Source organism: Pongo pygmaeus, chromosome 20, assembly GCF_028885625.2.
Source record: "Pongo pygmaeus isolate AG05252 chromosome 20, NHGRI_mPonPyg2-v2.0_pri, whole genome shotgun sequence".
NCBI lineage: Eukaryota > Metazoa > Chordata > Mammalia > Primates > Hominidae > Pongo > Pongo pygmaeus.
This window is the reverse complement of record NC_072393.2, coordinates 49,610,128-49,637,139: the sequence shown is the minus strand read 5'-3', so window position 1 is coordinate 49,637,139 and position 27,012 is coordinate 49,610,128. Positions and strand designations below refer to the sequence as shown.

The 27,012-nt window shown below is 49.0% G+C and overlaps 1 protein-coding gene across 9 annotated transcripts; it reads left to right on the top strand.

Moving 5' to 3' along the window:
* The first annotated feature begins 1,555 nt into the window (after window positions 1-1,555).
* PLAUR (plasminogen activator, urokinase receptor) lies at window positions 1,556-27,012 on the top strand. 9 transcript variants are annotated; one of them, XM_054463475.2, is made up of 7 exons: window positions 1,556-2,057; window positions 4,467-4,577; window positions 7,195-7,338; window positions 16,599-16,760; window positions 17,658-17,792; window positions 20,563-20,709; window positions 23,982-24,546. In XM_054463475.2, exons 1-7 carry the CDS (start codon window positions 2,003-2,005, stop codon window positions 24,233-24,235), a joined length of 1,008 nt encoding a protein of 335 aa, XP_054319450.2. In that variant the 5' UTR covers window positions 1,556-2,002; the 3' UTR covers window positions 24,236-24,546. The 9 variants fall into 9 exon arrangements, with proteins under 9 accessions (XP_054319450.2, XP_054319454.2, XP_054319455.1 ...); XM_054463480.2 differs by lacking the exon at window positions 23,982-24,546 and adding an exon at window positions 26,555-27,012 and having other exon boundaries at window positions 1,802-2,057; XM_063658028.1 differs by lacking the exon at window positions 1,556-2,057 and adding an exon at window positions 3,878-4,381.

Sequence of the window (27,012 nt, the reverse complement as noted above, 5' to 3'; positions counted from 1 at the left end):
TCTGCTCCCCACTGTCAACACCACAAAAGGTGGGAACTTTGCTTTGCTTCCTGCTGTGCCCCCAGCTCCTGGACCAGTGCCCAGCACAAAGTAGGTCCTTGGTAAATGTTAAAGGAATGTTTTGAGCCCTCCATTTCAGCCAGCAGCTATTCCAGGCATTGCACCTACATTAAATTGCTCTGTTTAGTTAGATGCATCCTAAGACGGGGAGACAATTTTATCTTTAGTATTTTATTTTACTTAAAAACAAACAAAAAAAACAGCTTGGCCAGGTGCAGTGGCTCATGCCTGTAATCCCAGCACTTTGGAAGGCCAAGGCAGGTGGATCACCTGAGGTCAGGAGTTCGAGACCATCCTGACCAACATGGTGAAACCCCATCTCTACTAAAAATACAAAAATTAGCCGGGTGTGCTGGCATGCCCCTGTAATCCCAGCTACTCAGGAGGCTGAGGCAGGAGAATTGCATGAACCCAGGAGGCGGAGATTGCAGTGAGCCGAGATAGCACCACTGCACTCCAGCCTGGGTGACAGAGTGAGACTTCATCTCAATAAATAAATAAATAATAAAAAGAAAGAAAAAACTTATTATAAGCCTTTTCAAACCCACAGAAAAGGAGACAGAATGGCATAATATGCCCCTATATACCGATTACCTTTATATAATTGATACAACCATTTGGCTATTTTGCCTTTATTTTCTACTCAAGTATTTATTTATTTATTTATTTATATTTTTTTGAGATGGGGTCTCGCTCTGTTGCCCAGGTTGGAGTGCAGTGGTGCAATCATAGCTCACTGCAGCTTCCAGTTCCCAGGCTCAAGCGGTCCTCCCACCTTAGCCTCCCAACTACCTAGGACTACAGGTACAGGCCACTGCACCCAGCTAATATTATTTTATTTTTAATTTCTTTTGGAAAGATGAGGTCTCTTTATGTTTCCCAAGCTGATCTTGAACTCCTGGCCCCAAGTGATCCTCCTGCCTTGGCTTCCCAAAGCATTGGTATTACAGGCATGAGCCACCTCATCTGACCTCTTCTAAAATATTATAAAATAAATACAGACATAAAAAAAAAATAGAATCCCACCTAAGCATAAAGCCACTGTCGTTAACAGTGATATCTACTTTTTTGGCTGAAGTGTCTTTTTTTTTTTTTTTTTTTTTTTTTTTGTGAGACGGAGTCTTGTTCTGTTGCCAGGCTGGAGTGCAGTGGCACGATCTTGGCTCACTGCAACCCAACCTCCGCCTCCCGGGTTCAAGCGATTCTCCTGCCTCAGCCTCCTACGTAACTAGGATTACAGCACACGCCACCACACCCGGCTAATTTTTGTATTTTTAGTAGAGATGGGGTTTCACCATTAAGTGTTTTAATGTAGGTGCAATGCCTGGAATAGCTGCTGGCCGAAATGGAGGGCTCAAAACATTCCTTTAACATTGACCAAGGACCTACTTCGTGCTGGGCACTGGTCCAGGAGCTGGGGGCACAGCAGGAAGCAAAGCAAGGGTTAAGTGTTTTAAGTGTTTAAGAGATGCATATTTCAGGATGCGTCTCTAGATAAGGACATTTTCCAAAATACCAGTATCCCTCCTGACAAAACTAACAAAAATCCTATTAGCTAATAATCAGCCACATTCATATTTACCGTCAAAGTTTTTATCCTCATTTTACAGCAGTGGAGAGCGATTGCCCCGGGTCCCACATTAGGAAGAGAGAGAACTGGGATTTGCACCCAGGCAGTCTGGGGACAGAGCTGTGATCACAGCTGCATGAGTCAGGGCCGAGCCAGCCCCTTCACCACCAGCTGGCCGCGCCCGGGGAAGGGAAGTTTGGCGCGGAGGAGGTTCGTTAGGGAGGAGGGGGAGGCGCCCACGCATCTGGGGCTGACTCGTTCTTTCGCAAAACGTCTGGGAGGAGTCCCTGGGGCCACAAAACTGCCTCCTTCCTGAGGCCAGAAGGAGAGAAGACGTGCAGGGACCCCGCGCACAGGAGCTGCCCTCGCGACATGGGTCACCCGTTGCTGCTGCCGCTGCTGCTGCTGCTCCACACCTGCGTCCCAGGTAGGAGCTGGGTCCCGAACGCCTGCGCCTGGAACAGGGACTGATTGAGGGGGTTGGGGGTTGTCAGAGGATGAGTTGGAGGAATGGGGTTCAGTCCTCAGCACCCTCCCTAATCAAATGATAGTAATTCTCGTGCTTTGTGCAACGCCACGCGGCGCAGTACCTGGCACTCGGTAGCTAAGGAAATATTAGTGGAGCAAAGGCATTTAGCTTTACATAATTTAGTGAGTGCTTTTTTTTTTTTTTTTTTTTTTTTTTTTTTACGGAGTCTCACTCTGTCGCCCAGGCTGGAGTGCAGTGGCGCGATCTCGGCTCACTGCAACCTCTGCCGCCCGGGTTCAAGCGATTCTCCTGCCTCAGCCTCCTGAGTAGCTGGGATTACAGGTGCCTGCCATCGCGCCCGGCTAATTTCTGTAGTTTTAGTAGAGACCAGGTTTCACTGTGTTAGCCAGGATGGTCTCAATCTCCTGACCTCAGATGATCCGCCTGCCTCGGCCTCCCAAACTGCTGAGATTACAGGCGTGAGCCACCGCGCCCGGCCCAAGTGCTCTTTTTTTAATGGAGTTCTTCGAAGCCTCTTCCTTGCAATTTCAAACTAGGCAATGGGACTTTATTAATTTCGTTTCGCAGAGGAAACTGGGGCACAGAGAGGTTAGATAACTGGCCTAAAATCACACAGCCAGTGCTTGAATACGCAGGATCTGACCCTGCAGCACCCCCCAGCGCTCTCCACGCTGCTGGGTCTCCCCCTCTGAGAAACGGGGGCACAGGACCCCCTTTTACAAAAGGGCCAAGGGGAGGCTGACTGAGCGGCGCAAAGCCAGTGCTGGAGACCCGGGACTGTCCCTCAGGACCTTTCCCTCTCACTGAGGCGACTCTCACTTACTTCCCCGGAAAATGTGGGGGGCTCTGGGTCGAGAAACAAGAGGAATTTAAGAAGGAACTGAGTCAGGGCGGGTGGCCACAGGGTGTTGGGGCCGCGATGAATAACCCGGAAAGCGCTCGAGACCGCTGGAGGCCGGGAATGAGTAACAACTCCGGGATACTCCGAACGCGCAGCTGGAAAGGGATGTCCGGGAAGGCCCGGAGGTCGGGGACTGGGCCTAGGGACTGGGGGCGGAGCCTGGGGCGGGGAGAGAGCCAGAGGGCGGGGCTGGAACTCCAAGGAAGAGCTACTGGAGAGGTTATAGACCCGAGGATGAGCTAGGAGCGGGGCTAGAACCTCGAGGCGGAGCCAGAGGGCGGGGTTATAATCGCGAGGAGGAACCAGAGGGCGGAGTTACAACCTCAGTGAGGAGCTAGAAGGCGGGACTAGAATCTTGAGGGGCAGGATTATAACCTCGGGGAGGAGCTACAGGGAGGGGCTGGAACCTCAAGGAGGAGCTAGGGGCGGAGTTAAAAAGCTTGGGGAGGAGCTGAGGGCGGGGTTATAAGCTTGGGGAGGAGCTACCGGGCTGGGCTAGCACCTGAAGGGGCCAAGGGGTGGGGGTTACGACCTCGGGGAGGAGCTACAGTGTGGGGCTGAAACCTCAAGGAGGGACTGGGGCGGAGTTATGACCTCAGGGAAAAACTAGGGGCGGGGAGAGCCTCGGGGAGAGCTAAAGGGCGAAGTTAGAACCTCAAGGAGGAGCTAGAGGGCGGGACTAAAGCCTCAAGGAGGAGCTAGGGGCGGGGTTATGGCATCGGGGAGGAGATAGGGGGCGGGAAGATAAGGTCAGGAAGAGCTAGAGGGCGGGGCTAGAACCTCGACGAGGAGTCTGGGGCGGGGCCAAAACCTAGTTGGAGAGCTGGAGGGCGGAGACAGAACTTCGCGGGAAACTAGAGTATCTAACAATAGAAACTCCGGAGGGCTGATGGGGCCGGGGCTACAATTTGGGAATAAATTAGTGGGCCGGGAGAGGCTCTGGAGCCGGGTAGAACCAGGGGGAGTGAGTGGAGGGATAGTTCCATTAGGGCACTGTGAGTGACCGTATAACGTAAAGATTGACGGGGGTGGGGCGAGGCTAGAATGTCCCTAGCAGAACTGGAGAGGCGTAATCGACCGAGGGCCGGTGCGGTGAGAAGGACCTAATAGGAGCAGGAATAGAACGTACTGATAGAGAGGGCGGAGATAGGACTGTCAGGATATACGCCTCACGAGGACAGAATGAAAGGAAAAACGGACCAGGGCAGGACTTTGGGAAAGGACTTGTGGGCAGGGATAGAACGTTCAGTTAGTGGGGTGGAGGTAAAACGTGGACAAAGGACAGACCGGAAGTACCGCCGGCCGGAACCCAGCAGAATATGGAACACGAATCTGAATGGACGGGGTCTGGAGACTTGGTGTTGGTATTGGGACATGCAGGGGCGAGCGGGGGTCTTGGAGCTAAGCGTAGTTAACCTCTCCTCTCCTCTCCCTCCTTCCCCCAGACTCTTGGGGCCTGCGGTGCATGCAGTGTAAGAGCAACGGGGATTGCCGTGTGGAAGAGTGCGCCCTGGGACAGGACCTCTGCAGGACCACGTTCGTACGCATGTGGGAAGGTGAGCTTCCCCCCAACACACACACCCCTCCAGCGCAGCATGGAGCGCGAGTGATTGAGAAATCTTCCTCACCATTAACTGGGACATGCAAACTAAAAACAAACAAACAAGGAGAGCCCATTTCACACCCACCAGATTGGCAAGCATTTAAAAATCTGACAATACCCGGGTTAGTAAGGATGTGGAGTTGCAGACCGTGTCTGTGGTGGGGGAATAAATTGGCACATCAACCTCCTAGAGCGATTCGGCAATATCTAGTCCAGATGAAGATTAGCATATGCTACAGCTCAACTCCTCGCCATGCAGAAATGCCAAAGAAACTTGGCCACATATACCCAGGGACACATGTATAAGAATGTTCTTATCAGCAATGTTTGTGACATGGAAAATTGGAAACAGGCTGGGCACTGGCTCACACCTGTATTTCCAACACTTTGGGAGGCAGAGGCAGATGAATTGCTTGAGGTCAGGAGTTCAAGAACAGGCTGGCCAACATGGTGAAACACCCGTCTCCACAAAAAAAAAGGATGGAAAAATTAGCCGAGTGTGGTGGTGCGCACCTGTAATCTCAGCTACTTGGGAGGCTGAGGCAGGAGAATTGCTTGAACCTGGGAGGTGGAGGTTGCAGTGAGCTGAGATCATGCTACTGCACTCTAGCCTGGGCGACAGAGCGAGACCCTGTCAAAAAAATGAACGAAAGAGAGAAAGGTGGGCCGGGCGTGGTGGCTCACATCTGTAATCCCAGCACTTTGGGAGGCTGAGGCAAGTGGATTACCTGAGGTCAGGAGTTCAGGACCAGCCTGGCCAACATGGTGAAACCCTGTCTCTACTAAAAAATACAAAAATTAGCCGGGCTTGGTGGCAGGCACCAGTTATCCCAGCTACTCGGGAGGCTGAGACAGGAGAATTGCTTGAATCCGGGAGGCGGAGGTTGTAGTGAACTGAGATTGTGCCATTGCACTCCAGCCTGGGCGACAAGAGCGAAACCCCATCTCAAGAAAAAAAAAAGAAAGGAAAGGAAGAGAGAGAGAGAGGAAGAGAGAGAGAGAGAAAGAGAGAGAGGAAAGGAGGGAGGGACAGAGAGAGGCAGGGAGGGAGGGAGGGAGAGAGGAGGAAGGAAGGGGAGAAAGAAAGAAAAGAAGAAAATGTAAACGACTTTAAGTCAGTCAGCAAGTCAGCAGCAGAAGAGAAACACTGTGGTAATAATTACATAATGGAGTGCTCTACTGCAGCTTAAAGAATGAAATAGAGCTGCAGATACCAATGTGGACACATCTCAGAAACCTAAGGTTGAGAGAGAAAAAAGTGTTGCAGAATATGATACGTTTTTTATAAGCTTTAAGAACACATGAAACAATAGTATATGAAGCCAAGCATGGTGGCTCACGTTTGTACCCCTAGCTACTCAGGAGGCTAAGGCAGAAGGATTCCTTGAGCCCAGAAGTTCGAGGTTGTGGTGAGCTATGATTGCCCCAGCTGGGACAATAGAGACCCTGTTTCTAATAAATAAATAAATAAAATAAAGTTACATTAGAGGCATCTCACTACTGAGATCACTAAGCTGAGGGTGTGGCGGAGGGATAGATGGATCCAGAAAGTCCCAGTGGTAGTGCTGTCACTACAAGAGCAGGGGTGGGACACAGTGGCTCACACCTGTAATTCCAGCACTTTGGGAGGCCAAGGTGGGAGGATCACTTGAGGCCAGAAGTTTGAGATCAGCCTGGGCAACATAGTGAGATGCCATCTCTATAAAAAATTTAAAAATTAGCAGAGTGTGGTGATGTAGCTGTGGTCCCAGCTACTCGGGAGGCTGAAGCAGGACTGCTTGAGCCTGGGAGGTCAAGGCTGCAGTGAGCTATGATTGCACCACTCCAGCCTGAGTGACAGAGTGATACCTGTCTCTTTTCTTTTCTTTCCTTTTTTTTTTTTGAGACGGAGTCTTGCTTTGTCGCCCAGGCTGGAGTGCAGTGGTACAATCTCAGCCCACTGCAACCTCTGCCTCCCAGGTTCAAGTGATTCTCCTGCCTCAGCCTCCCGAGTAGCTGGGACTACAGGCGCATGCCACCACACCCGGTGATTTTTTTGTACTTTTAGTAAAGACGGGGTTTCACCGTGTTAGCCAGGATGATCTCGATCTCCTGACCTCGTGATCTGCCTGCCTTGGCCTCCCAGTGCTGGGATTACAGGCGTGAGCCACCGCACCCAGCCAATACCTTGTCTCTTAAAACATTAATTAATTATTAGTCAAGTGTGATGGCATGTGCCTGTAGTCCCAGCTGCTTGGGAGGCTGAGGCAGGAGAATCACCTGAACCCATGAGGCAGCGGTTGTAGTGAGCTGAGATAGTGCCACTGCACTCCAGCCTGGGTGACAGAGCAAGACCCTGTCTCCCGGAAAAAAAAAAATTAATTAATTAATTAAAATAAAATAGAGCAGGCTCCTTGTTGGGGTGGGGGTGGAGGCAAGGTTAACTCTACAAAAAGACACAGTTGGACTCAAATAACAGAAGAGGCCTAGCAAAGATCTGCCCTGGGAGTGGGTGACCTTGAGACCAGGAGTGTCAGAGGCTGGTTGAGCTGAGAGGAGCCTCTGGGGTAATGAAGACCACCTCCTTGCAGAAGGGGAAGAGCTGGAGCTGGTGGAGAAAAGCTGTACCCACTCAGAGAAGACCAACAGGACCCTGAGCTATCGGACTGGCTTGAAGATCACCAGCCTTACCGAGGTTGTGTGTGGGTTAGACTTGTGCAACCAGGGCAACTCTGGTGAGTAGGGCAGCCCTTGCCATCCCCAACCCCAAGCCATCCCCAGCTCAACCTCAACATCATCCCAATCCTATTCTTAACTTTACATCAGCTGAACCCCAACTCCATGCCTTATCCAAGTCCCAACCCCAACCCAACCCATCTCTAGCTCAGCCCCATCCCCAACTCATTCTTGATCCCATATCCAACCCCAACTCAACTTCATCTCCAATCCTATGCCCAACTTCATGTTACCCCAACACTGTTCCCAACTCAAACCCAGCCCTGTTCCAAGCACAGTTCCAACCCCATCCCCAAATCAACCGCATCCTTATCTCAGACTACCCAAATCCCCACCCCAATGACACAATTACTTTCATCCTTAACCCAATCCCCTGCATGTTTGTATGTATGGTTGTTATGTATAACTTGCAACTCTGCCCTTAACAAGCTCACACACATGCATGAGACATAGATGAGATGTCTCAGTGATGTTTGTCCATCTGACTGGGCAGGAGATGGTCCTGCCCAATCCATTGGGACGGGAGATGGTCCAAGCAATAGATGCTGAGGGGCCAGGATTCAAGCAAAGACTTGATGTTCTTAAGGGAAGTCAAAAGAGGGGAAGATTAAATGGGCCGCAGTAGGCTAGGAGAATCCTCTGCAATAGATGGTCTCTGACTTGGGCAGTGAAAAAACAAATGTGAGGAAATGTCCATAATAGGCTGGGTGTGGTGGCTTATGCCTGTAATCCAAGCACTTTGGGAGACCAAGGCGGGAGAACTGCTTGAGCCCAAGAGTTTAAGACCAACCTGGGCAACATAGCGAGGCCTGGTTTCTGCAAAAAATAAACAAAAAGTAGCCGGACATGGGGGTACACACTTGTAGTCCTAACTATTCAGGAGGCTAAGGTGGGAGGATTACTTGAGCCTGGCAGATCAAGGCTGCAGTGAGCTGTGATCATGCCATTGCACTCCAGCCTGGGCGACAGAGTGAGACCCTGTCAGAAATGAAAGAAGAGAGAGAGAGAAAAAAAGAAAGAAAGAAAGAGAGAAAGAGAAAGAAAGAAAGAAAGAAAGAAAGAAAGAAAGAAAGAAAGAAAGAAAGAAAGAAAAGAAAGAAAGAAAAGAAAAGAAAGAAAGAGAAGGGAAGGAAGGGACATAAAGAAGGAAAGAAAAAGGGAGGGAGAAAGAAAGAAAGAGAGAGAAAGAAAAAGAAAGAAGAGAGAAAGAGAGAGAAGAAAGAAGAAAGAAAGAAAAATAGGAAAGAAGGAAGGAAGGAAGGAAAGAAGGAAGGAGAAAGAAAGAGAAACAGAGAAAGAGCCATAAGCCCTGTCGAAAGAAAGAAAGGAAGAAAGAAAGAAAAGAAAGAAAGAAGGAAGGAAAGAAAGGAAGGAAGAAAGAAAAGAAAGAAAGGAAAGAAAGAAAGAAACAAAGAAAAGAAAACAAAGGAAGGAAGAAAGAAAGAAAAGAAAAGAAAAACATCCACAAGCCCCTTTGTCGAATTCCATGGCTTCAGGCTCTGATCATTTTAAGAAAAAGACTTAGAAAAGGTCAAATTTTCCTAAATTCCCACAGGAGAGGAAGGGTGGGGAAGGAATGGATCCAGGGTGCATGGATCCATCTGTGAAAGAGATTCCTCTTTCTGGACCTGGTGAGGAAGGAAATAGGGTAAGGCCAGTCTAGTCATGGTTGGTGACATCAGTGAGCAGAGTGCTGCGTTTGCACTGGGTTTTCTTTGTTCTTCATTCATCCTGATTCTGCCTGGTTTTCATCCATCCTGACCTCAAACACTAATCCGCTGGCGGGGCCAAATCAGATGTTTGTTTTGAGGAAGTGACAAGAGAGGATGTGGGCTTCCTGTCTCGGTGAGATGTGCTTAAGGAAAGCACCAATACTTGGGTCTAAGTAGTGCATTCTATCAGAGATGATAGCGAAAATATTTAACAATATTGGTCAGTGCCGGGACAAACTCCTGGAGTCCGCTGCTGGGCCTGGTGTTGCCCCTTTCCATGACGGGTCACAGGGACATGAAGGGTCCTGGGGAGAGAGTTGGGAGTGGTCAGGGATCCACCAGGAGCTTGGAGCAGCAGCTATCAATTCAGTAATCTAATAACTGAGATACCTATATCATCCCTTTTTCTTTTCTTTTCTTTTCTTTCTTTCTTTCTTTTTTTGTTTGTTTGTTTGAGATGGAGTTTCACTCTTCTTGCCTGGGCTGGAGTGCAATGCCACGATCTCGGCTCTCTGCAACCTCCGCCTCCCAGGCTCGAGCGATTCTTCTGCCTCAGCCTCCCAACTAGCTGGGATTACAGGCATGCGCCACCACGCCCAGCTAATTTTGTATTTTTAGTAGAGACAAGGTTTCTCCATGTTGGTCAAGCTGATCTTGAACTCCCGACCTCAGGTGATCCACCCACCTCAGCCTCCCAAAGTGCTGGAATTACAGGCGTGAGCCACCGCGCCCGGCCTCATCCCCATTTCTAATGCCATTGTACCCTGCTTGTGGCAACTTGAATAGTTGGTTAAACTGCACTCAGTACTTACATGATGCTGGGGACACAGCAGGGACCAAGACAGCCTTGTGCCCTGCCTGACTCCATGGGACTCACAGTCCTGTGTGTGTGTGTGTCTGTGTCTGTGTGTGTGTGTGTGTGTGTGTGTGTTTAGGGGTGACAGACCCATCCCCCATCCATCACCAGACAGTGACTGATTATTAGGTTAATGCAAAAGTAATTGTGGCTTTTGCCATTAAAAGCAATGGCAGAAACCACAATTACTTTTGCACCAACCTAATAGATTAGTCTGGGCTATGAAGGGGGAAACACAGGCAGAGGGGTCAGGGCTGGGATGAGGGAAGAGCAGGGGCTGTGGGACCCCAGAGGAGATACCTGACCCAGGTCAGGGAAGGTTTCCTAGGGGAAGCAACAGCTAAGCTGGATCTTGAAGGATGAGTAGGAATCAGACTATTAAACAGCTAGTGGAGGCTGGGTGCAGTGGCTCATACCTGTAATCCCAACACTTTGGGAGGCCCAGGTGGGAGGGTTGTTTCAGACCAGCCTAGGCAACATGACTCTACAAAAAAATTAAAAAGTTAGCCAGATGTGATGGTACATGCCTGTGATCCCAGCTCCTTGGGAGGTTGACGCGGGAGGATCACTATAGCCCAGGTGGTGGAGGCTGCAGTGAGCTATGATCGCACCACTGTACCCCAGCCTGAGTGACAGAGCAAGATCCTGTAAAAACAAACAAACAAACAAACAAACAAACAAAAAACAGAGGAAAGGGTTTTGCAGCAGAGGGAGCAACAGATACAAAGGTGGCCAAAAGCAGTGTGGCTGGACAAAGGAAACAGTATAGTGGGGCGACATGAGCTGGAAATCTTGGCAGGGGCATGTTACACAGGGGCTTCTAGACATTGTCCTGGGAGCACTGGGGCATCACAGAAGATTTTAAACAGTGAATGTCATGATCGCAATTATTTATTTATTTATTTTTGAGATGGAGTTTCGCTCTTTTTGCCCAGGCTGGAGCGCAATGGTGCGATCTCAGCTCACTGCAACCTCCGCCTCCTAGGTTCAAGTGATTCTCCTGCCTCAGCCTCCCAATAAACTGAGATTACAGGCACCCGCCACCATGTCCGGCTAATTTTTTTGTATTTTTAGTAGAGATGGGGTTTCACCATGTTGGCCAGGCTGGTCTCGAACTCTTAACCTCGTGAGCCACCGTGCCCGGCCCCCATTTATATTTTTAACGAATTATTCTGACCTCGGGACAGAAGATAGATTGAAAGGAAGCAAGAGTAGATGAGGGGAAACCAACTTGGGGGTGGGCGAGGTTGTCTAGGTGGAGAAGAGGGCAGCAGGACTAGGGTGTCAGGTGTGCAGAGGAAGAGAAGTGGATAGATTTAAGAGCTATTCAGGCTAGGCACAGTGGCTCACGCCTGTAATCCCAGCACTTTGGAAGGCCGAGGCAGGAGGATTGCTTGATCCCAGGAGTTGGAGCCTGCAGTGATCACACCACTGCACTCCAGCCTGGGCGGCAGAGCAAAACCCTGTCTCAACAAAAGCCAAAAAAGAGCTATTTAGAAGCAGGCCTTAGTGGTGGATTAGATGTGGGAGGGGACCTGCAATTCTGGTCATGATGGAGTCACTTGTATCAGACCAACCCTTCTGCCAATGGCAGTTGCAAATGCTGGACAAATAATAAACAATTATTGGAAGTCACTGGAGAGCAGCAAATGAAAGGAGAAACTTGGCTGGGCAAAGTGGCTCATGCCTGTAATCCCAGCACTTTGGGAGGCCAAGGCAGGTGAATTGCTTGAGCTCATGAGTTCAAGACCAGCCTGGGCAACATGGCGAAACCCCGTCTCTACTAAAAATACAAAAGTTAGCCAGGAGTGGTGGCACATGCCTGTGGTCCCAGCTACTTGGGTGGCTGAGGCACAAGAATTGCTTGAACCTGGGAGGTAGAGGTTACAGTGAGCCAAGATCACACGACTGCACTCCAGCTTGGGTGACAGAGCAAGACTCCATTTCAAAAAAAAAGGAAAAAGAAAGAAAGGAGAAACTCGAGGCGCTACAACCTCTGAAATAACAGAAGTGTAGAATTTGGGTTCCACAGACACCCTGGCTTTTTCCCGGAGTGCACTTGCCAATCTGCTGCTGTGGAAGGGAAATAGAGCCCAGACGGAAGGAGAGTCGCTAGACTGAGAAGACGGAGGTTGGAGTTTGGGGCTGCCAGAATGTCTGGAAGATGAGAGTTAAAATCCTGGAATGGATGGGACCACAGAAAAGGGAGTTCCCAACCTGTGAACAAATCTCCCTCAAGTCATTGGCAAGCTGTACATGCACAGGGTGAGAGTCCAAGAAACTTGGAAGAGAAAAATAGCAACTGGGAAGCTACAAAAGCGAACAAGGCTTCCAGCAGACATGTGATGCTGGGGACACAGGTTGCCAAGCTGAAGAGGCCTTGGTAAGCATCTCAGGCTTTCCCCCTAAGACCACCCTAGGGGTAAGGGCCAAAGTGAAACAGACCAGCCCTAAACAAGCCTAGGTCCAGTCCTTGACAGGAATGAAAACCTGACTCTCTGTGGAAGAAGAAAACATCGTTTAGGCCCTTGACAGATTTTTATCTAGAATGTCTGGCATCTGATCAAAATTTACAAGATAGCTAGGCATGGTGGCATGCATCTGTAGTCCCAACTACTTGGAAGGATTTCTTGAGCCTGAGAGTTCTGGGCTGTAGTGTGCTATATCAACCGGGTGTCTGCACTAAGTTTGGCATCAATATGGTGATCTCCCAGGAGCAGGGGACCACCAGGTTGTCTAAGGAGGGGTTGAAGCAGCCCAGGTCAGAAATGGAGCAGGTCAAAACTCCTGTGCTGATCAGTAGCAGGATCATGCCTATGAATAGCCACTGCACACCAGCCTGGACAACATAGCAAGACCCCATCTTTAAAAAAAAAAAAAAAAAACCAGGCTGGGCATGGTGGCTCACGCCTGTAATCCCAGCACTTTGGGAGGCTGAGGTGGGAGGATCACGAGGTCAGGAGTTCAAGACCACACTGGCCAACATGGTGAAACCCCTTCTCTACTAAAGATACAAAAAAAAATTAGCTGGGTATGGTGGTGCACGCCTGTAATACCAGCTACTTGGGAGGCTGAGGCAGGAGAATCGCTTGAACCAGGGAGGTGGAGGTTGCAGTGAGCTAAGATCACACCATTGCACTCCAGCCTGGGCGAGAGGGCAAGACTCTGTCTCAAAACAAAACAAAAAACAAAAAATAAAAAACAACAACAAAAAAAACCTTACAAGGTATCCTGAAGAAAATAAAAAGGACCAATTGACCAGAAACCAAGAGAAAAATCCAACTATAGAAACAGAATTGTAGTGACTCAGATATTGGATTATAGGACAGGAAACATGAAAATTGCTACAATCGATATATTCAGGAAAACAGAAGAAAGGATACTTTTTAGCACCTGGAATCCATTTTTTAAAAGAATCCAACAGAAAATATAGAACAGTGACTCAAATGAAGAACTCGGCAGTTATGCTTGACAGAGGTCAGAAACAGCAGAGCAAAAGGATTAAAGAGCTAGAAGACAGAACAGTAGAAGCATGTGAGTTGATGCACAGATGTGGAAGATCAAGAGGTCTGCCAGGTTTCTGCCCCAGGGACTGGATGGGGCCGCCTTGGACGTGTGGACTTCAAGAAAAAGAGCAGTTGTGGGAGAAGATGGGAAGTTTTGTTTGGGACAGGTGTTTGAGGTATAGCCATGGGGCCTCGAAGAGACAGTTGCATGTCTGGAGCTCAGAGAGAAGTCTAGACTAGAGAGAGATTTGTGAGTGATGAGCAGATAGATGGAAATGAAGTCATGTCAATATCTACCCCATGAGAGAGTCTATACTGTGAGAGATAAAAAGGGCTTAAAACAGAGCCCTGGCCCGGTGCGGTACTCACGTCTGTAATCCCAGCACTTTAGGAGGCCGAAGCAGGAGGATCATTTGAGTACAGGAGTTCGAGACTAGCCTGGGTAACATAGCAAGACCTTGTCTCTACAAAAATACAAAAATTAGCCAGGTGAACTGGCACACGCCTGTAGTCTCAGCTACTCAGTAGGCTGAGATGGGAGAATCACCTGAGCTCAGGGAGGTCGAGGTGGCAGTGAGCCACTGCGCTCCAGCCTTGGGACAGAGCAAGACCCTATCTCAAAAAAAAAAAAAAGAAAAGAAAAGAAAAGAAAAAGGAAAATAGCCCTAAGGATCATTGGCATTTACAAGAGTTCACACAGGAGACCCATGAGTGACCACCCAGAGTGGGCAGAACTAGAAATGGGGAATTCAAGGGGCAGTGGGAGCTCAGAGCAGGTACCCGTTCCAGGCTGATGGATCAGGGAGGGCTTCCTAGAGGAGGTGAAATTGAAGATGACAGCTGAAGAATGAGTAGGAGTTAGAGAAAGTAGGGCTCAAGGAAAAGGTGTTCTAGGTGTGAACAGCTATGTTGGCAATGGTGAGAATTTGTGTTTTCCTTTTCATGGAAGTTTGTGTGAGAAGATGTGGGTGGCCTTGTAGTTATTTTTCTTTGAGGGGGACGATTGGGCTTTGGATGTAAATGATTCACCTGATTACAGCTAGCGGCCTGCCAGTTGAGAGCCTTGGCTGACACGGTCCTCTCACTTTTTTAAGACTTGGCCTGGACTCAGCTTAGATGTGTCTTGGGTCAGGACGGGGAGGGCATGCCAAGCATGGGAAATGGTGTGAGCCAAGGGCTGGGCAGAGGAATGACTCTGGTGTTTCCAGGGAAAAGTAACGGATCCAGTTGGCCAACACCGCAAGGTTCATGCAAAAGGCAAAGTGATCAGGAATCAGTCTAGTGAGTCTTTGATCCCTGGGACAATTAGGTAGTGTCTTATCTATTGCTTATCTTTATCTATTGCTGTATTACAGATTGCAGCAATAAAATAAGCATGCATTATTTCACAAAGTTTCTGAGGGTCAAAAACCCTGGAGTGGCTTAGCTAGGTGGTTCTGGCTCAGGATCCTTCATGAGCCTGCAGTCGAGATGTCAGCTGGGGCTGCAGTCATCTGAAGCCTCCTAAGGTAGCTTCACTCACATGAATACGTCCCTCCCATGGCTTTGGCACAGGCCTCAGTTCTGCCACGTGAACTTTCCCATGGTGCTACTTGAGTGTCCTCACAACATGGCTGCTGCTTGCCCCAGAAAAAGTGATCCAAGTGAGAGAGCCAGGCAGAAATTGCCATGTGTTCTATGATCTAGCCACAGAAGGCGCACACCATCATTTCCATAATATCCGATTGACTATATAGGGCATCCTTATTCTTTTTTCTTCTTCTTTTTTTTTTTTTAATTTAAAGACAGAGTCTTGCTATGTTGCCCAGACTAGTCTCAAACTCCCAGACTCAAGCAGTCCTCCCACCTCGGCCTCCCAAAGTGCTGGGATTACAGGCATGAGCCGCTGCACCCAGCCAGCCCTATTCTTTAAGGGCATGAATACCAGGGAGCAGAGATTATTGGGGGCCATTTTGGAGACAGGCTACTACAGGGAACAATAGAAGGGTTTTAAGTAATTGCTCATTCATTCATTCATTTAACAAATATGTATTGAATATCTTATCTGCCCCTGGCCATGTGCCAGGTGGTATTGGGACACAGTAGTGATCAAGACAGCCCCTGGCCCTGCTCTCCTGCGGGCTCACAGTCCAGTAGAGGAGACATACCTGTCACCAGACAGTGACCACCCAGAGTGGGATGGGGGAGTCCAGGGGTGTGTGGGAGCTGCTCCAGCCTGGTGGATCAGGAAGGGCTTCCTAGAGGAGGTGAAATTAGAGCTGACACCTGAAGAATGAGTAGGAGTTAGGGAAGGCAGAGAGCAAAGGAAAGGTGTTCTAGACAGAAACAATGGCATATGCAAAGGCCTGGATGCCAGGTAACATGTGTCGTCGCGGACTGTGGGAAGTCAGTGTGGAGCAGAGTCTGAGGGTGTAGTGGAGGGAGACAAGGCAGGAGAGGTGCTCAGGCCCCAGTATTTGATGGGCTTTGAATCCCATGCTGAGGATCGTGGATTTTATTTTGAGGGCAGTAGGGAGCTATGGAAGAGTCTTGAGCAGAGGAGAGACAGGGTCAGATATGAGTATTAGAAATATCCTTCTAAGGGCCCAAGTGCGGTGGCTCATGTCTGTAATCCCAGCACTTTGGGAGGCCAAGGCATGTAGATCACTTGAGGTCAGGAGTTCGAGACCAGCCTGGCCAACATGGTGAAACCCTGTCTCTACTAAAAATATAAAAATTAGCCCAGCGTGATGGTGCACACCTGTAGTCTCACCTACTCGGGAGGCTGAGGCAGGAGAATCACTTGAACCTGTGGAGTGGAGGATGCAGTGAGCCAAGATGGCGCCACTGCGTTCCAGCTTGGGTGACGGAGTGAGACTCTGTCTCGGAAAAAAAAAAAAAAAAAGCAAAGAAATATATCTAGGGCCATGTGGAAATGCTGCACTGGGTTGAGTAGGGGGTGACAAGAATGGAAACCCAGAGGCTAGGGAGGTAGCTGGAGTTGAAGGAGGTCTGAGCTGGATGGGTCCATGGGGCTGGAAAGGAGGGGGTGGATTCTAGAAAGATTCAGCAGGCAGAATAGGCAGGGCTCAATGACTGGCTGCAGGGTGGGATAAGGAGGAATTGATTTCAAGTGAGTCCTTGCAGAGCTGGGGCTCCAGGACTGTCCCCATGGAGTCTCACTCCCCTCCCCCTCTTCCAAACAGGCCGGGCTGTCACCTATTCCCGAAGCCGTTACCTCGAATGCATTTCCTGTGGCTCATCAGACATGAGCTGTGAGAGGGGCCGGCACCAGAGCCTGCAGTGCCGCAGCCCTGAAGAACAGTGCCTGGATGTGGTGACCCACTGGATCCGGGAAGGTGAAGAAGGTGAGCCCCAACCTGCTGGCAACTCCTCCTCCCTGCTCTGCTCCTCCCCAAGACTGCACTTAACAAACAACCCCAAAGTAACAGGGATGTCAGCAAGGGACTAAGTTCTCTCATACACAAGAGGTCCAGTGATAGGAAGTCCAGGGCCACAAGGACAGTTACAGAGTCACCAGGAACCCAGATGCCTTCTCATTTCTTTTTTTTTTTTTTTTTTGAGACAGAGTCTTGCTCTCTGTTGCCCAGGCTGGAGTGCAATGGCGTGATCTCGGCTGGCTGCAACCTCCGCCTCCCAGGTTCAAGTGATTCTCCTGCCTCAGACTCCTGAATAGCTGGGATTACAGGTGTGCATCACCACGCCTGGCTAATTTTTGTATTTTTAGTAGAGACGGGGTTTCACCATGTTGGTCAGGCTGGTCTCGAACTCCTGACCTTGTGATCCACCCGCCTCAGCCTCTCAAAGTGCTGGGATTACAAGCATGAGCCACCATGCCCGGCCACCCTCTTGTTTCTTACACATCACTTCCATTCTCAAAATGCCTCATAGTCCAAAATGGCTGCCAGAGCTCCGGGTCTCACATCTAAGTTCCAGGAAGGAGGAAGAAGGAAAGAAGGGACAAAAAAGGGGGCACTCCTCCTTTTGTAAGGGTTCTCCTTTCTGGAAGTCCCATAAAGCACTTCTATTTATATCACATTGGTCCGAACTTCATCACATGACTGTACCTGGAGAGGCTGGAATATGTAGTTTTCGACAAGATCTATGACTGTTCTAGATAAAATGAGGGTCGTATGATGAAGGGTGAAGTAGAAAATGGTTGAATGCCTGCTATTGCGGGCAAATCCCATCTTGGTCCCTCATTCACAATCTGACATCTGACCTCTGTCCCCTGGCCCCCATAGGGCGTCCAAAGGATGACCGCCACCTCCGCGGCTGTGGCTACCTTCCCGGCTGCCCAGGCCCCAATGGTTTCCACAACAACGACACCTTCCACTTCCTGAAATGCTGCAACACCACCAAATGCAACGAGGGCCCAAGTAAGGAACGGGAGACACAGGCAAGGCCTGGGGTCGGTCAGGGGCATGCACTCAGGCAGAGAGCTGTGCAGTCACTCTCCGGCAATCGACTCCTCTCTGGGCCTCTGTTTCCTTTTCTGAAAACTGGGAGTATCAGGTCTTTTTTTTTTTTTTTTTTTTTTCTTTTTTCCTTTTTGAGACAGAGTCTCACTCTGTTGCCCAGGCTGGAGTGCAATGGCGTGATCTCCGCTCACTGCAACCTTCGCCTCACGAGTTCAAGCGATTCTACTGCTTCAGCCTCCTGAGTAGCTGGGATTGCAGGCGCCCACCATCACGCCTGGCTAATTTTTCTATTTTTAGTAGAGATGAGGGTTTCACCATGTTGGCCAGGCTGGTCTCAAACTCCTGACCTCAAGTGATCTGTCTGCCTCAGCCTCACAAAGTGCTGGGGTAACAGGCCTGAGCCACTGCACCCGGCCAGGCCTTTCTTCAAAAAAGAACTTTGTAAGGATTCAATGATACTATCAGCCCTCACCAAGACCTGTGCTTCCTGTCTCTTTTGTCTCTCTCAAATTTTCCCACTCCTCCCCGCCTCCACTGCCACCACCTGGGCTGAGCCACGCTGACTTCTTGCCCAGGTTGTTGCAATAACCTCCTCTCTGGTCTCCCTGCTTCCACTCCTGCCACCCTACAGCCAAGGCTCAACCCAGCAGCGAGTGATTTTTGGGGGGTATGGGGGGGACAGGGTCTCGCTCTGTCACCCAGGCTGGAGTGCACTGGCATGATCATGGCTCACTGCAGCCTCAAACTCCTGGGCTCAGGAGTTCCTCCCACCTAAGCCACTGGAGTAGCTGCGACTACAGGTGCATGCCACCACACCAGGCTGATTTTGTATTTTTGGTAGAGACAGGGTCTTGCTATGTTGCCCAGATTGGTCTCGAACTCCTGGGCTTGGCCTCCCAAAGTGTTGGGATTACAGGCATGAGACACCGTGCACCACCAATTTTTTATTTTTTAATGTAAATCGGATCATGTCACCCTCCTTTCTCAGGCACTTCAGTGACTTCCCCTTTCTCTTAGAACAAGATCCAAAAGCCTTATTCTGCTGGCCTATGTAATCTGGCACTTGTCTGCCTCACGGTCTTTGTTTAGATTAGTTTTTGGGGTTTTGTGTTTTCTTTAGACATAGGGTCTTGCTCTGCTGCCCAGGCTGGGGTGCAGTGGCACAATCACGGCTCACTGCTGCCTCAAACTCCTGGGCTCCAGTGATCCTCCCACCTCAGCTTCCCAGGTAGCTGGGACTATAGATGCTCATCATTGCACCCAGCTAAATTTTAAAACTTTGGTAGAGATGGGGTCTCACTATGTTGTCTCGGCTAGTATCAAACTCCCAGGCTCAAGCAATCCTTCTGCTTTGACCTCCTAAAGTGCTGGGATTACAGACATGAGCCACTGTGCCTGACCTTCATTTAGTTTGTTTCTTTTTTTTTTTTTTTTTTTGAGATGGAGTCTTGCTCTGTCAGCCAGGCCGGAGTACAGTGGCACAATCTTGGCCCACTGCAACCTCCGCCTCCCAGGTTCAAGTGATTCTCCTGCCTCAGCCTCCCAAAATGCTGAGATTATAGGCATGAGCCGCTGTGCTGACGTTCATTTGGTTTCTATAATCACCAAAGCCCATCTGGCCTCATGACCCTTGCACATGCAGTATCCTCCCTTAGAACACATCTTCCCCAAGAATTCACCCTGCTGGCAACTTCTCATCCACTGGGCCTCAGCTTTAATGTATCATCTTCAGGGATGCTTTCACTGTCCCTCCCCTCCAGTGTAATCTAGATCCCTGTCTCTATTACCCAGCACTGTCAACAGATAGAAATGTTCCATATCTGTCCTGTCCAATATTACAGCCACCACTGTATGTGGTCAGTGAGCACTTGAAATGTGAACTGAATTTTAAGATTCGATTTAATATTAATTTATTTAAATGTAAACAACCGCATGTGGCCAGTGGCTACCAGATTGGGTAGTGTAGCTCTAAATTGTAAATTCTGGCTGGGCACAGTGGCTCACACCTGTAATCCCAGCACTTTTGGAGGCGGAGGCGGGAGGATCGCCTGAGGCCAGGAGTTTGAGACAAGCCTAGGCAACATAGCAAGACCCCGTCTCAAAAAAATTTTTTTAGTAATAATAATAGTAATAACTTGTAAGTTCTGGCCAGGTACAGTGGCTCACACCTGTAATCCCAGAACACTGGGAGGCTGAGGCAGGCAGATTTCTTGATCCCAGGAGTTTGAGACCAGCCTGAGCAAATGTGTCAAAACCCCATCTCTACAAAAAACAGAAAAATTGGCCAGGCATGGTGGTGCACGCCTGTAGTCCCAGCTACTCAGGAGGCTGATGTGGAAGAATCTCTTGAGCTGGGGTGGTCGAGACTGCAGTGAGCTACAATTGCGCCACTGCACTCCAGCCTGGGCAACAAAGTGAGACCCTGTATCAAAAATAAATAAATAAGTTGTAATTTATGTGAGAGCAAGGACGGTTTCATCTTACATAGTTGCTTACCCAGCCCCCAGCACAGTGCCTGGCCAGAAATGGGACTCATGGGGAGTTGAAAGTTGGCGTTTCTCTCAAGCCCTCGAAAACCATCCCCCTCCAAATGCCATTCAGACGCCTGACCACAAGGTGGCTCCATGACATCTCTGGCTGGGAGTGGAAGTCCTGGGGAGGTCATTCAAGGAAGTGGAGATCCAAGCACTAATTTTCTTTGTCTCTGTGTCTCTGGTCTTCTCCTAAGTCCTAGAGCTCGAAAATCTGCCACAGAATGGCCGCCAGTGTTACAGCTGCAAGGGGAACAGCACCCATGGATGCTCCTCTGAAGAGACTTTCCTCATTGACTGCCGAGGCCCCATGAATCAATGTCTGGTAGCCACTGGCACTCACGGTGAGGCCCTCTCCGAGGCTGGGAGGGAACACTTATTGGGGGTGGAGAGTTCCGCAAGAGATTGACTTCCAGTTAAGCTGGACTTAACCGTGGTGGGTCTCCCTGTGGAAAAGGTGGGATTTCCTTCAGGTGAGTGAATATTGTTGTAAGGAACTAGGACTTGTCCATCAGGATGTGGACATTTTTGCCATGGAAAAGTGGAATTCCGGCTGGGTGCTGCGGCTGAAGCCTGTACTCTCAGCACTTTGGGAGGCTGAGGCCGGAGGATCTCTTGAGGCCAGGAGTTGGAGACCAGCCTGGGCAACATAGCAAGACCCCGATCTCTACAAAAAGAAAAAGGGAAAGAAAAATGGAATTCTTTGGTGGATTTCTCGTGGGTTGTGGGGATTTGCTGAAGACATCTTGGGCTTTCATCCTGTGGCGTCCTGGAAAGGTCTCTGTATTCCAGTGGTTCTCAAACTTTTTGGTCTCAACTTCTTCATGCTTTTAAAAATTATTGTTGGCCAGGTGTGGTGGCTCACGCCTGTAATTGCAACACTTTGGGAGGGCGAGGCGGAGAACCCCTTGAGGTCAGGAGTATGAGAGCAGCCTGGCCAACATGGTGAAACCCTGTCTCTACAAAAAATTACAAAAATTAGCTGGGCATGGTGGCGTGCACCTATAACCCCAGCTACTCAGGAGGCTGAGGCACGACAATCACTTGAACCCAGGAGGAGGAGGTTGCAGTGAGTGGGGATCACCCCACTGCACTTCAGCCTGGATGACAGAGGGACACTTTGTCTCAAAAAAAAACCTGTTGATTGTTTATGTCAGTGATTTCTATAGATAAATGCCACATTAAAATTAAAACTGAGAACCAGGCGTGGTGGCTCACACCTGTAATCCTAGCACTTTGGGAGGCCAAGGTGGGTGGATCACCTGAGGTCGGGAGTTCAAGACCAGCCTGACCAACATGGTGAAACCCCGTCTCTACTAAAAATACAAATTAGTCGGGCATGGTGGCACATGCCTATAATCCCAGCTACTCGGGAGGCTGAGGCAGGAGAATCGCTTGAACCCGGGAGGCAGAGGTTGCAGTGAGCCAAGATTGTGCCATTGCACTCCAGCCTGGGCAACAAGAGTGAAATTCCGTCCCAAAAAATAAAATAAAATTAAATTAAATTAAAATTAAAACTGAGAAATCTTTTTTTTGAAATGGAGTCTTGCTCTGTCGCCAGGCTGGAGTACAGTGGCATGATCTCAGCTCACTGCAACCTCCCCCTCCTGGGTTCAAGCAATCCTCCTGCCTCAGCTTCCTGAGCAGCTGGGATTACAGGCATGAGCCACCATGCCCAGCTAATTTTTGTAATTTTAGTAGAGACAGGGTTTCACCATGTTGGCCAGGATGGTCTCGATCTCTTGACCTCATGATCTGCCTGCCTCGGCCTCCCAAAGTGCTGGGATTACAGATGTGAGCCAGCATGCCCAGCCAAAACTGAGAAATCTTTAAAGGTTTATTTATGAATTCATCTTATAACAATAAAAACTCATTACACATTAAGATAAATAACATTTTAATGAAAAATGACTATAGTTCCCAAAGAAAAAATGTAATGACAGCCAGGCGTGGTGGCTCATGCCTATAATCCCAGTACTTTGGGAGGCCAAGGTGGGCGGGTCACGTAAGCCTAGGGATTTGAGACCAGCCTGGGCAACATAGCAAGATCCTGTCTCTACAGAAAATACAAAAGTTAGCTGGGCATGGTGGTGTATGCCTGTAGTCCCAGCTACTTGGGAGACTGAGGTGGGAGGGTCACTTGAGCCTGGGAGGTGGAGGTTGCAGTGAACCGAGATTGTACCACTGCACTGCAGCCTGGGCAACAGAGGGAGACCCTGTCTTAAAAAAACAAACAAACAAACAAACAAAAAACCAGCCAGGCGCGGTGGCTCACGCCTGTAATACCAGCACTTTGGGAGGCCAAGGTGGGCAGATCACAAGGTCAGGAGTTCGAGACCAGCCTGGCCAATATGGTGAAACCCCGTCTCTATTAGAAATACAAAAATTAGCTGGGCATGGTGGTGCACGCCTGTAGTCCCAGCTACTTGAGAGGCTGAGGCAGAAGAATTGCTTGAACCCGGGAGGCGGAGGTTGCAGTGAGCCGAGATCGTGCTACTGCACTCCAGCCTAGGTGACAGAGTGAGACTCATCTCAAAAAAAAAAAAAAAAAAAAAAAGTGGGTACAGCACACCAGCATGGCACATGTATACATATGTAACTAACCTGCACATTGCGCACATGTACCATAAAACCTAAAGTATAATAATAAAAAAAAAAAGCGTAATGAGAAAACTGGCATTATTTTGCTGTGTTGCATATCTCTTTAATGTCCAGCTTAATAGAAGACAGTTGGGTCCTCATGGAAGCTTCTGCTTTCAGTCTGTTGAAATATCACATGTCCTGGAGTTTTTGGAAAAGCCCATTGTACACTTATGAGAGTGAAAAAGCCATGTGAAATCACAGATCTCCTGAAAGGGTCTCTGGGGTCCCTGAGCCACACTTTAAGAACCACTGCTTGCTTCCTTTCTTTCTTTCTCTCTTTCTTTTTCTTTCCTTTCTTTCTCTGTTTCTCTTTCCCTTTTTCTTTCTTCCTTCCTTCCTTCCTCCCTCCCTTCCCTTCTCCTTCCTTCCTTCCTTTCTCTTTCTTTCTTTCTCTTTCTCTCTCCTTCCTTTCTTCCTCCCTCCCTCCCTCCCTCTCGTCTTCCTTCCTTCCTTCCTTCCTTCCTTCCTTCCTTCCTTCCTTTCTTTCTTTCTTTCTTTCTTCTTTCCCTTCCTCCCTTCCTTCCTTCCTTCTTCCCTCCCTCCCTCCCTTCCTTCCTTTCTTTTTTTTGTTTTTTGAGACAGGGTCTCACTCTGTTGCCCAGGCTGGAGTGCAGTGGTGTGATCATAACTCACCACAGCCTCCATCTCCTGAGCTCAAATGATCCTCTCATCTCAGCCTCCCAAGTAGCCGGGACTACAGCTTTTTTTTTTTTTTTTTTATGTTTGTAGAAACAGAGTTTTGCTATGTTGTCCAGGCTGCTCTGGAACTCCTGGGCTCAAGCTATCCTCTCTCCTTGGCTTCCCAAGGTGTTGAGATTACAGGCATGAGCCACCACACCTGGCCCTGAGAACTGCTGCTTTCTCTAGGTGGTAGTGAAGGTGGCACCCACTGCAAGGTGGCAGGTCACCTACTGGAGAATTCCAGTCCTGGGCCCAGGAGCTGGAAGTCTCACTCCGTCTTCTCTTTCCTCAGAACTGAAAAACCAAAGCTATATAGTAAGAGGCTGTGCAACCGCCTCAATGTGCCAACGTGCCCACCTGGGTGACGCCTTCAGCATGAACCACATCGATGTCTCCTGCTGTACCAAAAGTGGCTGTAACCACCCAGACCTGGATGTCCAGTACCGCAGGGGGGCTGCTCCCCATCCTGGCCCTGCCCATCTCAGCCTCACCATCACCCTGCTAATGACCGCCAGACTGTGGGGAGGCACTCTCCTCTGGACCTAAACCTGAAACCCTCCTCTCTGCCCTGGCTGGATCAGGGGGACCCCTTTGCCCTTCCCTCAGCTCCCAGCCCTACAGACTTGCTGTGTGACCTCAGGCCAGTGTGCTGACCTCTCTGGGCCTCAGTTTTCCCAGCTATGAAAACATCTATCTCACAAAGTTGTGTGAAGCAGAAGAGAGAAGCTGGAGGAAGGCCGTGGGCCAATGGGAGAGCTCTTGTTATTATTAATATTGTTGCCGCTGTTGTGTTGTTGTTATTAATTAATATTCATATTATTTATTTTATACTTAAATAAAGATTTTGTACCAGTGAACAAGGCCAGGTATGCCCTTCTTTGTAGTGTCTATCTTTGGGAGGATAAATGGTGGGGGACACCTTTCCACAGGCTCCTGGAATCAGGGGTTATGTTTGAGGCCCCTGCCTAGGTTGGAAGTCCTTGTGGGGGCTGCCTCCACATCTATTTCTGGACTCCAAATGCTGACAGAGCAGGAGCATCACCATCTTGAACAAACACCACCATTCTTAGTTCCCCTTGATTAAAAATCGGCTAAATCCGGGCGTGGTGGCGGGCGCCTGTAGTCCCAGCTACTCGGGAGGCTGAGGCAGGACAAAGGCGTGAATCCGGGAGGCGGAGCTTGCAGTGAGCCAAGATTGCACCCATTGCACTCCAGCCTGGGCGACAGAGCGCCACTCTGTCTCAAAAAAAAAGTCGGCTAAATCCAGCCCCAAAACATCAGCCTAATGGATACCATCGGCATAACCAGAAACATTCCAACCCTAAGATAAACCCCTCTCTGACCAGAAACATGCCAACCCCCAGATAGCCTCCCCTCCAACCAGAGACTTTCCAGCCCTGCAATAAACTCTTCTTCACATAAACACATTCTGAAGCTACGATAAGCACCCCCTTCCAAAACTCTTAAATAGCCTTAGTCTGTAAAAAAAAAAAAAAAAAAAAAATGGGGGACTCTCTAACCTAACTCAGCCAAAAGCCCCCCTCAGGTTTGTTTTCTCTAAAATAAACCTGTCCTTCACTGTCAAGCCACATTTCATGTTTCTTTCCTTTTTCTTTTCTTTTTTTGAGATGGAGTTTCACTCTTGTTGCCCAGGCTGGAGAGCAATGACACAATCTCGGCTCACCACAACATCCACCTCCCAGTTCAAGCGATTCTCCTGCCTCAGCCTCCTGAGTAGCTGGGATTACAGGCATGCACCACCACACCCGGCTAATTTTGTATTTTTAGTAGAGACGGGGTTTCTCCATGTTGGTCAGGCTGGTCTCAAACTCCCAACCTCAGGTGATCTGCCCACCTTGGCCTCCCAAAGTGCTAGGATTACAGGCATGAGCCACCGTGCCCGGCCTCCTCTTTCTTTAATTCTTACAAATGCAACCTTCCAGATCACACACTGAACACTAACCTTCTAGTCTTCTCCTAAACTTCAAAGGTTGCAACTATTTTGTTGTTCTAATGAGACATCCCCACATTTCCCAGCATGCTTTGGGACAGGAGACAGGTAGAAGATAACCTGATGGCCAGAACTCCCTGCATGCACTGCAGTGAGGAATAAGGACAGGAGTGCACTTCCCCTGATGTGCTGGGGACAGGAGATAAAGTCTGGGCTCTATTTCCCAGGATGCCTCAGGACTGTCAGAAAAAGAGACAGAACTACCATTTCAATGGCACTCCAGGAGCACAATCTTGAAAAATTCATGTTCTTCTCATCATTTGCTAAGGCAACCCATGGAGACAAAAATTACATTCCCCATCAAGCCTTGCGGCTAATGAAGAAAAAAAAATAAGACATCTTCGGCTGGCTGTGGTGGTTCACGCCTGTAATCCCAGCACTTTGGGAGGCCGAGGTGGGCAGATCACTTGAGGTCAGGAGTTTGAGACCAGCCTGGCCAATTTGGCAAAACCCCGTCTCTACTAAAATTACAAAAATTAACCGGGTAAGGTGGTAGGTGCCTGTAATTCCAGCTACTTGGAAGGCTGAGGCAGGAGAATCGCTTGAACCCAGGAGGAGGAGGTTATAGTGAGCCAAGATCACACCACTGCATGACACAGTGAGACTCTATCTCAAAAAAAAGAAAAAAAAAAGACATCTTCCATGTATTTGGGGGCAGGTGAGGGACAAGGTTCTTGTTTAGGGCTTTCTCTAATCACATATCACCACCTGTCATTGTGGTGGCTTAAAGAAGTGAGGTCTGTACTTCTGCCTCTTGAATATTAGTGACTCTGTGCCTGTGGTGGAAGTTTTGCTGTGCTATGTTCTGGAACCAAACTTTAAGAAACTGTGATTTTTCACTTTCTGAATCTTAGAACGCTCACTCTGGGAAAGCTGGTTGCCATGTAAAAGTACTACTGCCCTGAGACCACCATGCTGTGAGGAAGCCCAAGCTACTCATGTATAAATGCCATGTGGAGATAGAGCCCCAGATGTTTCAGCCATCTCAGCCCAGGCACCAGACAAGTGGGTGAAGAAGCCACCTTGGATGTGTAGCCCCAGCAGATGTGATATAGAGAAGAAACAGGAAACTTGGCTATATTAGTTTCCTAGGGCTGCCTGTGATAAATTATTACAAACTTTATAAACTAACAAACACATCGTGTGCCTGTATCAAAACATCATGGAAGGACAGGCACAGTGGCTCACACCTGTAGTCCTAGCACTTTGGGAGGGTGAGAAAGGAAGATCTCTTGAGCTCAGGAGTTCAAGATCAGCCTGGGCAACACAGTGAGACCTCATCTCTACTAAAAATTTTAAAAAATTGGATGGA

Coding starts and splice junctions, on each gene's coding strand:
- PLAUR (XM_063658028.1), top strand. CDS start 4,204: ATGAAAGGAAAAACGGACCAGGGCAGGACTTTGGGAAAGGACTTGTGG. Junction 7,339..16,598: donor GTGCAACCAGGGCAACTCTG/GTGAGTAGGGCA, acceptor TCTTCCAAACAG/GCCGGGCTGTCACCTATTCC. Junction 17,793..20,562: donor CAAATGCAACGAGGGCCCAA/GTAAGGAACGGG, acceptor TCTTCTCCTAAG/TCCTAGAGCTCGAAAATCTG.